Here is a 16,971-nt window from a genome sequence, read left to right as displayed (position 1 = left end):
TTAAAATTAAACCTGATAAGATACAATATTAAGTTTAAATATTTCTAAGTATAATATAATGTTAAACATATACAAAAATAGTATATATTTGTAATGTAATTATAAAATATTTGAATAACATGCTTGTATTTAAAAATTAATGAAAATAAATTGCAATTAATGTACTCTTGTTTTCTACTTTAGGTGGGAATTTATATTTTAATTTAAAATTGAGAAAAAAACATTTTAATGTGATTCAATATTTTTACATTATGTATTTAGTTTTTCATTTTCAATTTATTGAATGGTACTGTAGCATTATTCCTTTTTGTCCTACATTTAAAATAACTATATACCATGAATGTACATGAATATTTATCATAAAAATATATGTTTGCAAACTTTTTTCAAGTTAAATAAACGTTTTTACTTTTTTCCTACACTGTATCATAGGGAGTCTCTGCTGTTGGGTTGCAGATCTCCATATGATGAATAATAGGAAAGGTTCTGTGTACTTTGTTGTAGATAGATCTCCGCAGTCAGGGTGGAAATCTCTGCATGGTAAATTATAGTGAAATGTTTACTATACTTTACCAGTGGGAGGTCTCCAATGTGATGGTGGAGATCTCTGCATAGTAAAGTAAAAATTCTAAAAATCTTTTGAAGTTAAATATTGATGTAGATAATTATATATGTAGATGTGTGTATATGTATATATATATATATATAATGTAGAACTAAAGGAAAAAATTCTACAGCACCATTCATTACATTTTTAATAAAAATTTAATTATTTAAAATATATTTATTTACATAAACTTTATTTTTCTCAATGTATTAAGAAATAAACTCCCACTTAAAGTAAAAAAATATACATTATGCATTAGCATTAATAATTATTAAAAGTGATATATTTATTCATATTTAATCAAATGTATTGTTACATTCATTTTTAAATGCAAAAGGGTTATTAGAATATTGTAAAATTACATTTAAAATATGCACTATTTTTTTATTTGTTTTCTCATTGAATCTAGTTTTTTTATTTTATATAATTTAATGTAATATTATTTCTTATGGGGTTTACATTTAAGTCCCTGCCTCCATTATTTTGTATGGAAGTGTGTTGCAGTAGCAGGGGTTGGCCATAGTTCTTTACTTCCCATGCCTGAGACCCCCTCACTTTCAGTCACAGGAGCACACCAATGGTAATATTCTTGGTCCACTGATGGAGAATATGAGTGTTATCCAAGGTTGCTCATGTAAGGTTGTCCTTTTTATTCTCTGGTGAACGGTTTCACTTAACATTCACCTTACACAAGCTGGCACTAATATAGCATACAAAGTCTAGTTGGGTCCTACAGATATTGACACGTGTATCATGCCTTCTCTTATACTTTAGGCAGGCATTATTCAGAAGTTAGGACCCAAAAATGTTCTAGTATTTATATGCATCAATTCGTTTTTTTTTTTTAATGTTTCTTAAATGGGGAATGCCCCAATTATTACCCTTCTTGACTCCCCTAATATCATGAGGAATTTGTAGGCTTTTGCCCGCTGAAGGCATTCGAGACAATTCTTCAAACCCAAGGTGGTGACCAAATATTTACTGACATAAGATAGCCTAGGGAAATTGGGACGCCTTAGCTCTCAGGGAAATTTGCTAGTCAGAAGTAGGATTTCCTTTTTCAGCAATATCGAAGACTATAACAGTACTAATATTGTAAGAATGCAATTAGTTTCAAAGTGGTGACACAATTTGAAATGCTCAGAGGTTCCTTCAGCTATCTGTTCAAAAACTATTTCAGGCAGCAGACATCTATTAAATGGTCTCATTTGGAGGCCCTGGTTTCATTGCCAATTTTTGCTTTGACTGCACACCTAGCCATGGAGAACATCCGTGTTCTGCTAGAGCATCCCATCTTTTCATAGAAACCTAGGATACTGCCGGTAACTTGGAGAAAGTCCTGGTTTGGCTAAATAATCATCCTAGTTAAAAGCTACTTTGCTTCTTGTATCGCTAGAATGGAATGGTCTTGCCACTAGTGCGGCTTACCACCTGCACGCCTTCAAAATAGCCCAGAAGGACCACCATCTCTGACTTTAAGAATGAAAACGTCAATAATGACCATCATGCCCGCCAGCAGAAGTGTCAACTGCACAGTGAGAGTGTTCTGGACTCTTCTGTTTATACCATGTTCTGTATTGTATAACTCACCTCTCATTCATTGATTCTCATATATGGCGTTATAATAACTGTACCAGTGATCTGTATAATCATACATTTTCAATTTTCTGACATATGTATAGGATTCATGGTATAAATACCTGCTACTTAAATAAATGCAAATGAACAGAAATTATAATTTTTGGCAGGCGGCCATCTTACTAGTTTACCTGGTCTATGCGCGCAACAAGTATTGGAAGATTCCCTGATGTGTCTCTCTCTCCTCTGAGACACAGCAGGTGTAGACTTGAAATGCCAAAGTCAGAGCAAGAAAACTACTCTCATGCTTCTCTCTCAAACATTGTCTGGGAATCCATGAGTTTGCCATTACTCCTCAATATAAGCATCACTTCAGGCCTTTAAAATATTAACTAACATTTCTGCAAAAGTGATCACTGAAAGGAAGCAGATTATGCACTCTGGTTTACACAATTACAGACAAATACAAGAGCATGTTAACAAGCACAACTCTGAGCAATGAGCGGGTGGAAAGTGCTGTAACCAATGAAACACACCACCAGAGCATCATGCATTGTCTGCCAGATCTCATTACAGCCCTTAGCTGAAAGTAATACAATAGTTTTAATTGGGCACTTGGTGCAAGCTATATTTAAACAATCCAGAAGTGAGTCTGTTACTAGGAACCCAGAGCATCACGGCTGTATCCCTGTGGGACACCGAGCATTGATTAGGTCTCCTCTTTTTCACCATGACAATTTTCCCTCGAATTCGTTCGTCCATTCTTTGTTCACTTTTATAATAGGGTTTAAAGGTCAGTAATTGAACGACCCTGAATATAACTATAGACCACGTGATGGCCTAAGACAATGCCCAGAAGAGGCTGCCGGTTGCTTTCATTGGCAGTGACGTTTACGCAAACACGTGCTGAGGCTCTATACAGAATACTGACTCCCAAAGTCGGTTTTACGCCACACACTTTGACTAAGGAGAGGTATGGGTGTCAGTTGCCACCCCCGGATTGCCCTTTGCTACCCCTGACACTGCCGTTCCTTCATCTGGTTTCAAGGATCATGAAGACCCATGGACACAAAGTAAATTTAGCTCCCAGATCCAGTTCACCACCTACAATTTCCTCTCCTTGCTCTTCCCTAAGCCTATAATGGGCAGCTTGGAGTCTGTGGTGTGATTGAGTGGGACAGGGAGTGGAATTTTTTATGCCATCCGGGTGGGAGGCAGTGAAGGGTGGGTGATTTCACTTCTGCTCCCCCAGGCATTCTGCCGAAGCGTGAGTGTGTATGGTATTTCAGTTGCACAAACCTAGCCAAGAGGCAGCGGATCGCTGCACCGGGTCATCACAGGGTCACCCATATTTCGCTCTAGGAGGGGTATGAAAATTGGCAGGTGGTATGAAACAATATTAGACAGTAATATGTAAAAATGCCCGTTTATACACGAGGCAAGAGTTGCAAAAACAAGTGGTTGGATACCAGTCACTCTTCGGGCATCAGTAAATCCTACTGCAAATAAATGCGTGAAGCCCGGGTTCCCTTTGTCTTATAGCGCCTAAACTACTACTTGTAGGCACTCAAATATGAAAGGTTTCTTCAATTCAATAAAACTGGGGATGATCCATTCGATAAGAAAATTTATGGAATGGAAAAAAGACAACTGCAAACCTAAAACCAAAACTGAAATAGATGAGTGTTCGTGGTCATAATGAGTAGCTAGGGTCACAAATTCTACTATTGATTTCCATTTAAATCAGACATAGACCCTTCCTGGCGACAACCTTCACCGCAAATTACGGCAAATATTTACTAAGTCAAGAATCAATTAACTTCCTCAATTAATCCCGGATCGGCAGTGCAATGGGTTCACAAATTTAGAAAAAGCGCCGAAAAGATCAACCATGAAGGACTGCTCCTTTTGGTCTCCTCCATGAGGCATTCTGATTTTAAATTTCCATTGGACATCCTATTTTCATTGGACTTCCACCTAGTTGATTCTGCTGCTAAGGGTAAACAACTGCGTGTGTCCAAAATGGCGGACTGATATGCACCTCAAATATTAGCAGATCATCCGAAGGGAGCAGGTTTGTTGGTGGTGAGGTGTGACATGTTGTTGCTGTTGAGATGCCGGTTATGGTGGAACACATCGAATGCAGAAACGCAATCCTGCAGTATCCTGGCTTCCTGAGGAGCGGAGCCCTCTCCAGATAAATCCAATAAAAAATGACGTCTCTCAAATGTGATTGGATGCATAACCCCGCCAGGGAACGCTGATATTAGATTACACTCAAAATCAAAAGAGGAAGGCAAGTTTGTTGTGTAAACAATGTTTTCTATAAGACTCCCGGGAAAGATAAAATGTAATGAATGCGCAGAATGAGAAACTATATTGTGTAGCTCCCTAATTACACAAGTGTTCCTTTACCAACACGCTTGGGAGCTTTGATAAGACCGGAGCTATCTTGCTTTTCGTCAATGATGGGAGAATGTTTTGCCGAAGCACAAGACCTGGTGAAGGAGTCATCTTATGTAAAGTTTTGTTATGCTATGCTATGTTATATTATGTTGTGCTATGCTATGTTATGTTCTTTTTTGCTTTGTTATGTTATGTTTTGTTATGCTATGATATGCTATGTTATGTTATGTTATTTTATGTTTTGTTATGCTATGCTATGATATGTCATGTTTTGCTATGCTATGTTATGTTCTTTTTTGCTTTGTTATGTTATGTTATGTTTTGTTATGCTATGATATGCTATGGTATGTTATCTTTTGTTATGCTATGCTATGTTATGTTTTGTTATGTCATGTTATGTTATGTTTTGCTATGTTATGTTTTGTTATACTATGATTTTATGCTATGTTATGTAATGTTGTGTTGTGTTATGTTGTTATGTTATATTATGTTTGTTATGCTATGTTATGTTTTGTTATGCTATGCTATGCTATGTTATGTTTTGTTATGTTTTGTTATGCTATGTTATGTTATGTAATGTTGTGTTGTGTTATGTTGTTATGTTATGTTTGTTATGCTATGCTATATTATGTTATGTTGTGTTATGCTATGTTATGTCATGTTGTGTTGTGTTATGTTGTTATGTTATGTTTTGTTATGTTTTGCTGTGTTGTGTTATGTTGTTATGTTATGTATACATACAGTGATTTGTCCCCACAGCCTGACATTCTGATGCTAAACATAAATGAGCAGTCTTCCTTCCGTGAACACTGGAGACAGCAGAGGAGCTTAACTGGGGCAATGGGATGTGAAAAGACAAGTCAACTGCGTACGGCTCGCCACTGTGAAAGGATGTGACAAAAGATGCTACATAAAGGTGTATGAGAAGGGGGAGAGAACATGCCTCCGGTGTGGCCTCTCCTGCAAAAGGGATGGGAAAGAATAGTGCTTCTACCGACCTCGAGGCACTGCATGACACATAACGAGCCATTGTTTCCTTGCAGACATCGTGATCCGCGAAGGCAGAAACCCCGGTATGCCATATTAAGGACTTGAATCGGTGCGTTTTGAGAGCATCAGCTACTAGAACGTAAAGGTTAGAACAATGTGCTCGTGGCAGCTTGGTTGCAGCAGCCGGTGACTGATACAGTCTCTATACTCTGCAGGCAGATACGGAAGGGGCACCGAGGACGAGGCTTTAACAATCAAGGAATGACAAGAACTCTTCTTCAATAGCCGTGCACCTCTGTGGGTGGATAAGATAAGGGAAGGTAGGCTGCAGGTTACCGAGATGAACAAAAGCAATGTAACAGCAGCAGGCACCTGAAGAACCAACACCAGCTTGGCATCAATAATAGAGGCCAGATTGCAATGGCTTGGCAGTTTGGGCTGGACTGTTCCCATGAGGCACAGGGTGATTTGCATATGGCCATGTCTGAACTGGCGTGGCGTGGTGAGCAAAATAACGATGGATTAAACCCAGATCTGTGACTGGGGGTGAATGGTTTGCCAAAGTGCAACATTCCGTCCATCATCTTGCGTGTTTTGCAGATTGGAATGTATGCCAGACTGTCATTAGCTAAAATATCGTTTGACAGGAATATTGTGCCTTAAAAGCCATTTCAAAATATCCAAATGTTGGTTGTAGAATTTCTATTATTAACTGAACTCGAGCAATACTCTTGTCCGGATATTTGGGACACAACATGTCTGCCTGAATATATTTTGATTCTGGTATTCCGGTACCATGCCTTTTATAACAGAAGAAGAAATGCCTCCGATCCAGAGAGGAGTATTAGAATAGCTTTTTAATATCAAGGTGATTGCCCAAATGATGAGCCACCTGTAGGTATATGGTATGTAAGGTTGGAGAGTGTGACTGGCATGTATACCTCTAACTTTTTGCAGTAGAAATAGACTATTATAACACATGGGATTCTGTAAACCCTGTGTATTTGCCTGCCTCTAATTTCTTTATAATCGCACCAGTCACCGATTATAAAAGAAAAGGCCAGAGCTCCACTTTTATAAGTTATTACAGTTGTGTTCTAGTGTCACACTGCCTGCTGACAGTGCTCACAGCCGAGGTGAACGACAGATCTGGTCGAGGAGCACAATTCAAGCAGCTGTTTAGCAACGACAACTGGATGTTGCTATTCTATTTTCTGTTCTATTTTTCTATCAAACAATGACAAGCAAAGAGAAAAGTTTTTTTTTCTTGCCACTCCTTAGTTAGCGAAAGCTAGAATCTTTTTGCATATTTCTACATATTTCAATCTATTGCACCTTTTTTTAAAACTACCTTGTATTGAACTGTTTCCAATATCTTTTTGCGACAAATATCTAACAGGTTTTTGATGTGTTTAATTTTGCACTTGAGATTTTATTTTTATTCTTCTTGTTTGTAAACATGCTCGCTCTTTCATATGAAAGAGCTATGCACCAAGGTTTTAGTAGCTTGTGGGAAAGGTGATGTTGTGAGCAGGTATTATATGGGATAAAGAACCCCCCCTGTTGTAAATGATAAGAATATTGCAAGTCAACTCAGGGTTCCTTGACCTATAAAGAAACTCAACCTTCGTCCTTGTTGCTCTATATGGTTATTAAACTCCTCAGTGACTTGCAATATCCTTATAGGATATGCCGGGGGGTACTTTATCCCTTATACATAAAGCCAACCAGTGGCGGCCTGTGCAGATAAGCATGTGGGGTAGGGGTGGCATGGCGGAAGTGACAAACGACGGAATAGGGAAAATAAAATAAATAAATAAAACCACTTATCTTGCGCTCGCTACATTGCCGACCCGGTGATGCGGCAAGAGCAAAGTAAGTTATTTTATTTATTTACCCTATTCCGTCATTTGTCACCCCCGCCTCGGCTTACCGCACTTACCTGCATGAACTGCCACTGAAGCCAACTTAGAAATCTAAGAGGTATTTCAGGCTACTTGCTGGTAGAAGTTGAGGTCACTGAGGCAAACAAATATGCTATTTTGTCAATTAAAGCCTGTAAAAAGCACTCTATGATTTATTTTAGTACCACTGAAATGTAAAAATTAACAAGCATCTTACACAGTTGCTTCTGTAGAGATCTTCCCTCTGAGATACTGGTCAAGTAACATTCTCTTTTTGCAGCTCTAATTGGAGTGTTTACTATATGTGACGCATTTAGGTTAATGTTTTTAGCTTCATTCGGAGAAAAAAAGAAATGTACAACAGTCTAAATTCCCCATTCTAGGAAACACCATTTTGGCGAATTTTCAAAATAATGAAAATCCTTGTCCTTAAAAAACAACCTAAATAAATTAAACAAACAAAGTGCATACAGTTGATAACAAAACGAGACAAGGACGCAGGTAAAGATAAAAAAGGGCAGAAGAAATAAAGAAGGAAAGAGCAAGCGATATTATGGTAAAAGTACAAATGGAGTTATGAGGATTAGGTTTGGTGAGACTTACCCAGGTACACATAGGATTAGAAGTATGCTGATGTAGCCATGGGTATAGGTAATAGGTTGCAGTTGATATACTAGAGTATTGGTACTATGGTGTGGGAAGGGGTATAGGTACTAAGGTATAGACAGGGATAGAGGAACTATGGTACAGGCAGCAATAGATATACTGGGGCATAGGTATCGTAGAGGCGCCAGAATATAGATAAGAGTAGCGATACTAGGGTATAAGCAGGATATAACATAACACTCATTCCTACATTTTATAGAAGTGGATTACAAGAGGTTAGGGAGTGAAAATCAACATACACATTTTTTTATAATATCTACAAAATTTTGACTATTGGATATTCAAAACATTTCATATGGCCACGCGTTTCTCCTTTCCTGAGAACACCAATGTTTCCGCACCCGACCACACACTTATAACAATAAAAAATTCACCACACTAGCAGGTATTCACCAATAGTAAACCTACAAATCCTGATCCGGTGAGTCAAGATTTTTAAATTCCCACCACAAATTATACTTTTTGCTTAACGAAATTTAAACTCAGGTGTGCAAAACTATTGCTAAGTCAAGCTCATGAGGGAATTCTACCCTCTTAAGTGGAAACACAGGCCCTCCATTAGACCCCAGGGCATTTACCACCTCCGTATCAGGCCAATTACCATCTACCACCATTTTCCAGCCACTGGCGGTAACTGGCTTCAACTACAGGGATGGAATTGAGGGCACTAGAGGGCTGTGCCACTCCTCGCTGCTTTACTTGTCACGTGCACCATTCACCTTTTCACGAGCACATTCGTGCACAAGTTTTGTTACTGGTTACTCTCACATTAATTGTAAATAGTGCTGCAACTGCCCTTTTTTTCCTTATTTGCTCTATAAAATGCAGTTTGCTCCTTGCATAACTCAAACTACCACTTAAGCCTCTCTGTTTCCCCTTCTTGGGCAATTTCTGTGCATGCTTTATATAAAAGTCCTTTAAATATTTCATGTTGAGACACTGTTATTTGCTATAAACTCTAATTCACCGGGTCTCAACTGGGTATACGGGTAAAACTCCTGTTGTTTGGTTATTGTGAATGGGATGCAGGCACTGCCAGGAAGGAGGGCCTGATTCACAGAACTAACTTAAGACAAAATCCTAAACTTACTACCATTTTGGTATTCACAGAAGGCACTTACTCATTTTGGTATTCACAGAAGGCACTTACTCATTTCGGTATTCACAGAAGTTAGTAGTCCTAACTTTAGGACTCCTAAATGCCTTCTGTGAATACCGAAAGTCTTAAAGTTAGGATTTTTCTCAGTTTAGGAGTAGTAAAGTTAGGACTCCTAACTTTACTACTCCTAAACTGAGAAAAATCCTAACTTTAAGACTTTTGGTATTCACAGAAGGCATTTAGGAGTCCTAAAGTTAGGACTACTAACTTTACTACTAAACTGAGAAAAATCCTAACTTTAAGATTTTCGGTATTCACAGAAGGCATTTAGGAGTCCTAAAGTTAAGAGACATAACTTTACTCCTACCTAAACTAAGAAAAATCCTAACTTTAAGACTTTCGGTATTCACAGAAGGCATTTAGGAGTCCTAAAGTTAGGACTCCTAACTTCCGTGAATACCAAAATGAGTAAGTGCCTTCTGTGAACACCAAAATGAGTAGGTGCCTTCTGTGAATACCAAAAGGATAGTAAGTTTAGGATTTTGTCTTAAGTTAGTTCTGTGAATCGGGCCCTCCTTCCTGGCAGTGCCTGCATCCCATTCACAATAACCAAACAGGAGTTTTACCCATATACCCAGTTGAGACCCGGTGAATTAGAGTTTATAGCAAATAACAGTGTCTCAACATGAATTATTTAAAGGACTTTTATATAAAGCATGCACAGAAATTGCCCAAGAAGGGGAAACAGAGAGGCTTAAGTGGTAGTTTGAGTTATGCAAGGAGCAAACTGTATTTTATAGAGCAAATAAGGAAAAAAAGGGCAGTTGCAGCACTATTTACAATTAATGTGAGAGTAACCAGTAACAAAACTTGTGCACGAATGTGCTCGTGAAAAGGTGAATGGTGCACGTGACAAGTAAAGCAGCGAGGAGTGGCACAGCCCTCTAGTGCCCTCAATTCCATCCCTGTAGTTGAAGCCAGTTACCGCCAGTGGCTGGAAAATGGTGGTAGCTGGTAATTGGCCTGATACGGAGGTGGTAAATGCCCTGGGGTCTAATGGAGGGCCTGTGTTTCCACTTAAGAGGGTAGAATTCCCTCATGAGCTTGACTTAGCAATAGTTTTGCACACCTGAGTTTAAATTTAGTTAAGCAAAAAGTATAATTTGTGGTGGGAATTTAAAAATCTTGACTCACCAATTTCTCCAGCGCTTCTGGTTACTATGCTGCCACAGTCTGTCCGTATGGGGTATCAGGGAATCTGATCTCCTCAAGCCCACAATGCATGCGCTTTAAGTCGAAGTTGTCTCCTCTGAGAGTCCTTCGTCATGTGAAGACAAAGTCCTAACACCGGATTAGATGTGGCGAGTTCCACCGCCACCAGACGTCATCCTTTCTTCCCAATAGGCCCTTCAAAAATGAAGTGGGAGTACCGCCATTCGATTCCTTAATGGGGGTTGTTTTATTGGCCTCAGCCAAAGATGGGGATACCTTCATCTAATTGGCTGTATCCACGCCTCTGCTATTGCCTTCTAATTGGTGTCAGAGAGCTAGTTGGTGGAGCTTTGGTAGACAGAGGGTGTTACCTCCCTGTGATAAGGGTGAAATTGGGGCTTACAGTATGGCCTGCAGAGATCCGTTGGTATTTTATTTAAGTACTATCACCTAAAGCGTTTGTGCCATATATTTCACTTTTATTTTCCTGTGTGGTAATGGCCATACCTGTTGTAACTGCACCAGAAATGACGCAAGTATGCAAAATAATGAACGTTCTACAAAACAATTTAGATGTGTTTGAAATTTGTTTGCGTGCTGGGCGCCACAATGCAAACCAATGTGTGCCACTTTCTATGTGACTTTTTTGTTCTTTAGTGTCTTCCTAAAATATTTTTTAAAGTTGGGCAGTTGTTTGTGAGTAAATCGCATCCAATTAATAATGTTGGTGGTAGTGTCATTTTAGGAATATTCAAAGAATTGTGAACTGTGTATTCTTATTTTCTCACACCATCTTCTGAAATATAGACCATTGATGTATCTGTTTATTTTATTCAGGTGTTTTATACAGCACCAAAAGTGGTGTAGGGACCACTTCAGAACTAAAAGATGTCCTATAAACCTGTCAAAAGTGTAAATAGCAGAAGTATGAGTACATACCCTTTAAAAGCAACAAATATGCACTCAGGGATGGCTAAATTGGCAGATAAAATATTTTTAGGCTGGCCTTGAAACAATATTACCTTTCCTTAAGTCTCATGTTTCCTCAAAAAAATCATAATAATATACATATATACATGTATGAGCTTTCAGTCAGCTCTCTTCACTCATTGGTCTGTTCAACTGTATTTTGCTTCCACCCACCACAGCATACAACATGGACAGTGGGATAGCCCACTTCATTCATTCACTGGCATTAACTATGGGGCAGCATTTATGCCTATCAAGTATGCAAAGCTGCCTGAAAAGGCGTGCATTTCATTCCCATGACTTGCACTGGGCCACTTATTTGTTTCATATGTTTGCCGTCCTTTTTGCCCATTAGCATATGTTAAAAAAAGATGAATTAAAAAATGCAATCTTGCCGAGACCAAAACTGTTGGCTTTGCCAATGCTTGTTTCACTTGAGGGTTTGAGAAACGGATCTCGGTTTCATTAAACATAAACGTTCTTTACAGTGCGTGCCATCAATGCTGAATTACCATCCCACGCACATTTTCTGGGTGTTTTTAAAAAAACAGAAGTTACACGTCTGTGGATTGTATTTTCTTTGCGTCACAATTAATTATCCCACAAGTATATTTGTATTTAAAAATCAGAAAACAAACACAAACGTGCTGTTCCGCTCCCAAGACACCTGCCCCGTTCAGCTCTGAACTTTGTTTTTGGGTGATTGTAGCTGAACCCTGCCCTCTGTTTCCTCGTGAAGCACAGCATTGCCATGTGTCCCAGGGGGTTGCAAGTAAAAACTACCCGGCGGAGTTATAAAGCTGCTGCATGCAGTAGTCCCTCACTTTTCCGCGCCTGTTAGCATAAACAATAATAAAAAAGTTTTGTGCAAGATGCACTAATGAAGCTTGGGGTGGTTTCAGAAAATGCCTCGTTGTATGGCGTTGCGTGTGTCCGACTTGTTCCCCTAAGGTTCACGTGTGAGCATTTGCCAAATTGCGTGCACCATGATTCACTGAATATGACACAAAATGTAAAATGCGTCATGAGTAATGACGAATTACTGCTTTTTATCGGCGCTGTGTGCCGTTTGCCTGCAATCTGGGTACGTTTTTTACACCACCGTTTTCCTGTGGCTCTAACGTGGAGAATATATTTACTACATGGTTCCTTGCCTTCCTGTCAAAACACGGATGTCTGGTGCCCAACGTAGTCTTTTGCCTTGTAATAATGGAACGCGCCGTTCTTCGCAGAGGCTCCAGTCACGCGCACACAATAAATCGTGCACAGTGTAAGCATACTACTGTGCGGGGCCATTAACACATTACATTGGCTCGCATGCCGGTCTAATGGAAGGTGTTTATCAGTACCAAAAACAGCCTGCAGTGAAAGTCGAAGTGGTGGTGAGACGCGCGAGGGGAAAGCACGGGCTCGGTTGTGGGTGGCAGCTTGGAGCCGGAAAAGGCGTTGCCGCATTGTCTCAACAGTCTGGAGAAGCAGTGATTCAGGCGTAAATTACTAACAGTAGTCTGCGCCAAGCGTAGGATATTGTACCTCAGAAGGAGGCGGTGGCCGATGACCGGTCAAGGTACAGAGCCCTACAGACAGATGTTGTTGCAGGAGTTTAACGCTAACATTTTCCACAGGATGTGTTCTGAGGCTGAGGAGGACAGGATAATTTAAAGAAGAGCCAGACAATATATGCTGTCCGAGGTGCTGAATCTTTGAAATCTCTCACCGGGCACTTTACTGTGGCAAACAGAACTGCTGTCCGAGGTGCTGAAAACTGTTCGCGTGCAAATACACGCACACACACACCTACACCCACTGTGGTTAAGAGGTCTGCCGTCAGGAGCACTAATGGTAAAGATTGTGCGCCATTGACCACGATGTAGTTAAGGGGGCTCCTGTCCGTGGAGCGGAAGCTCGGTCTCCCACCAGGGAGGCTACTGGGGGCAAAGGGCATGCCGTCCGAAGTGCTGAAGTTTGGGTCTGTGCGCCATGGGCTACACCGTGCGAAATTGGGCTGTTGTCCTGGGTGCTGAAGTTGGGATGATACGGTCACTGGACCGACAACGCCAGAGAGCTCTGAGAGACTTAGGAGCTGGCGCCATTTCACAGTGTTTTTGCCGCTAGGGGCGGGCTGTTGTCTGAAGCGCAGAAAACTTGGTCAGTACTTGCACAGGGGACCCCACCACAAGAGGTTTGGGGTTACTATGTAATTGTTCATAACTCCGATCTCGCGTGGAATGGTTGTTCCTGGATTTGACGGACGCCAGGCCAGTCAAAACACGGCTACAGTTTGTGTTTTCCGACTTGGTGAATATTGGGTAACTGAATCAGTGACCAAAATGTAGCCACCTGTGACTGTTGTCCTGCAGTCTCACATCAAGAACCATGCTGCTGTCCGAACTGCGGTGCTGAAAGCGGTACCGGTGTCCCGGGTCCACCCGGGGACCAATGACCACTGTCCTGCTTTCTGAAGGCTCCATCCTTACCCTGGAGGGTAATGTGGCTCACTGTCCACTAACCTAAGTGTTCAGTGTTGGGTAAGTGAGCCAGGGACCACCTTACAGACAATGGATGCAGCAGCTGTATCCTCACAAAAGGGGCCACGTCATGGCTAGCAGACATCTGTGCGAGTTGTCGAACGTTCCTCGCAGCAGTGGCTGCAATGTGCGCGAGGACTGTTTTTCCGGGTATCAGAGACTGCGTCCTCACCTTGGGGACAGCGAGGTACCAATGTATACAGTCCTGTTTGCTGAACGCCACCCCATCCCCAGGGCACCGCATCGTGGTTAGGGACTCCTGCCCCAGCAGCCCACGGCTCTCTTCCTACAGTGCAGTACCAGCCGTCTCATGGATACCCGGAGAAGTCTAACAGAACCCCACCCTTACCTGCCAGAGAGGCCAGCAGGAGGCTGAGCAGCAGCGTCGGGCTCGCCATCGACCTCCGGGAGTCGGAGGGCAGGGTCCTGTCCCTCTGCTGTGGGCGCGTGGTCTGCGCCCCGGGTTCAGGGTCAGCTGACAGGTTACAGGGCGGTGAGCGGACTCTATCGCCGCTCCGGCAGGTGCTGTTTCTGAGGCTGCAGAAGAAGCGCGGGTTGTATTTAAAGGGTAGCGGGGGGAGGGGAGTAGCAGGGGAGCGCTCGCTGTCTTATTAAAAACGGACTCCTTTCCTCGCCAAACCTGCGTCATGCCTGCCCCCTGCCCCCGCCCCCGGTTTATGTATATAGAAACTTCCATCTGGATGAATAATTCATTTCTCTGATGTTGGCGCTGAGGATTTAAGGCTCACTCAGGTTTAAGAAGCGTAGTGACAAAAGAGCGAAATCCCCCTCCACCCCACCTTACACACCCACTTCCCATCCTTTGCCAGTTCCAGAGAGCATCTGCTTCCAAGCACATCCGTTGCGTGGTCTTCATTATAAGGGTAGCAGGAAGGACAATTGCGCGAGGGGAGGCTGGTGGGTTGGCTGGGCGATGGCGTAATCCACACTTCTTGTGTTTCTAGAACCACACTCACCTTTCTAGCACGCCATGCCTACTGGCCAACTGGAAGGTTTTACTCCTGCATGAGACTTCCACTGCAATCCAAACTGACAAATTACAGATTGGACCCAGTGACGAATATATGGGTTTTTGAACAGTGAATCAATCACTATGTAGACCATTTTTGTCCATTCCCGCTGCATATTATAACTTGTTAACAAAGACTAAGGACGTCTATAGGTGTCACTTGCTATTTTTATTTCTCCAGAACTGCCTGTGTGTGGTCTTTTTCAACTGGACCTACATTGTCTTAACTTTTTGACTTTTGTGGACCCCAAATTAACCATTACTGGAACCTGGGGACCCCCACTAAATCATTAGTGGAATCGGGGGACCCCTTGGTTGGATAATTACTAGAAGCCAGGGAGCCAGGCATGCTCATTATCTATAATTTGAACTGCAAAACATTACATAAAAAATACAGAAACAAGCATTCACCAAACAAATATACAACTGCTGAACTATTTAATTTAATTCACATACAATTATAAAAAAATCTACATTTTAATTTCAACCAAAGGTTTAGAGCTTTTATAAATTCTGTTTGATGCGTTTGCAACTGATTCTGCAAATCAATCTGAGGATGCTAACTGAATTTTCAGCCTCTAATTTCAAATTCCTTCACAATTACGGAATGTTTTTTAACATTTTCAATTGTATATTTTTCATCTCTAATTTTTCATCTCTATTTATATATTGTTAGAAATGGGATTTCTGGTTGGCTAGGGCAAGCGCCTAAGCCAGGCAAAAAACACCACTGTAGTCAGGGCAAGGGCACACCGAAGATAACCCCTGCTCACCTCCTTGGTAGCTTGGCACGAGCAGTCAGGCTTATCCTAGAGGCAATGTGTAAAGCGTTTGTGCAACACGCACACAACAGCAGCAACACACTAGGCACACTACAAAAGAAACTCCACACAAGGTTATATAAAAAATAGCCTTTGTATTATCATAAACATATTAGAATCATAACCACACAATATACACTGTGCCAACCGGCACCAGGTAGTAATTCACAGGGGATTATATACATGACCAGGCAAATCAGGTCATGGTCAAAACCATTAGAAAGCATAAGTAATAACACAACCAGTAACTACTGGTAAAATAATGAACTCAACATTATCACAAGCTACATAACCACATTATGTCTGCATCCTATTAGGCATAAACATCATAGCTTGACATTTGCATTAGGCATCACATGAGGCATACATCCTAATACCCAGCAGTGCACCCCAGTAACACTAAGAAGGTGCACACATCATCTGGGGGCCTTACGCCCCTTCAGGACACCAAATGACCCCAGGCCAACTGGCATTCTCTGGGGCCCAAATGCCCTCTGTCCCAAAAGTCAGGGCTCTAAATGGGGCCTCTCAACTGGCCCTCTGGCTGCCTTGGCAGCAAAAACAATGTGCAGGATGCACTGGGGCGCGGGGGTGCGTCTCACCCCCTCCTCCTCAATAAACAAGAGAAATGCCCCGTCATTGCAGCTGCCCGCTCCCTTGCCGTGCAGTTGTAGAAACTTTAGCCTTGGCACCCCTGTGCCTTAGAAGCCCCACTCCGGGACTTCTGAATACAACTGCCCCTTCGGAGCAGCTGCCCGCGCTCTCGTTGTGCAGCTGTTAAAAATGACCAAGCACCTGGCACTAACAGTGCCTAGGAAGCCACTCTTTTAATGGGGCCCTTCTGCTGCTGCCCTCGGCACCACCATGTGGCCAAAACGAAATCAGCACTGAAAATCCAATGCCTGGTATGAGCCCCACTCACCGGGGCTCTTGTAGGCAGGTTCAGAAAGCTGACAAGTGGCTCCTCTACTCTGCCGGCTGGCTGGGAAGACTCTGGTCAAGCTCTTTGTCCCGCCACCACTCTCCGGGGGGTGCAGCTGCTGCGAGCAGTTTCTAGGCTCCGTCTCCATTGAGGAAGTTCCGCCCCGGATTGGGCAGACTTGCCTACCATCCGGCCTGGGCCTGGGCCGACCGGCACCTGGAGCAAAGTCTCCTTTTCTT

At 41.9% G+C, this 16,971-nt stretch overlaps 1 protein-coding gene across 1 annotated transcript in view; it reads right to left on the bottom strand.

Annotated features, from left to right (window-relative positions):
• CHGB (chromogranin B) overlaps positions 1-14,519 on the bottom strand; it is a 275,815-nt gene extending 261,296 nt beyond the window's left edge. The window contains exon 1 of the mRNA XM_085612628.1: positions 14,309-14,519. Within this exon, the coding sequence (XP_085468754.1) occupies positions 14,309-14,357 (49 nt within the window). The 5' untranslated portion in view covers positions 14,358-14,519. The remainder of the gene's footprint in view (positions 1-14,308) is intronic.
• Positions 14,520-16,971: the final 2,452 nt, after the last annotated feature.

Source organism: Triturus cristatus, chromosome 6 (assembly GCF_964204655.1).
Source record: "Triturus cristatus chromosome 6, aTriCri1.1, whole genome shotgun sequence".
Classification (NCBI taxonomy): Eukaryota; Metazoa; Chordata; class Amphibia; order Caudata; family Salamandridae; genus Triturus; species Triturus cristatus.
Note: the sequence above shows the minus strand (reverse complement) of the source record. Positions and strands in the feature narration are given on the sequence as shown.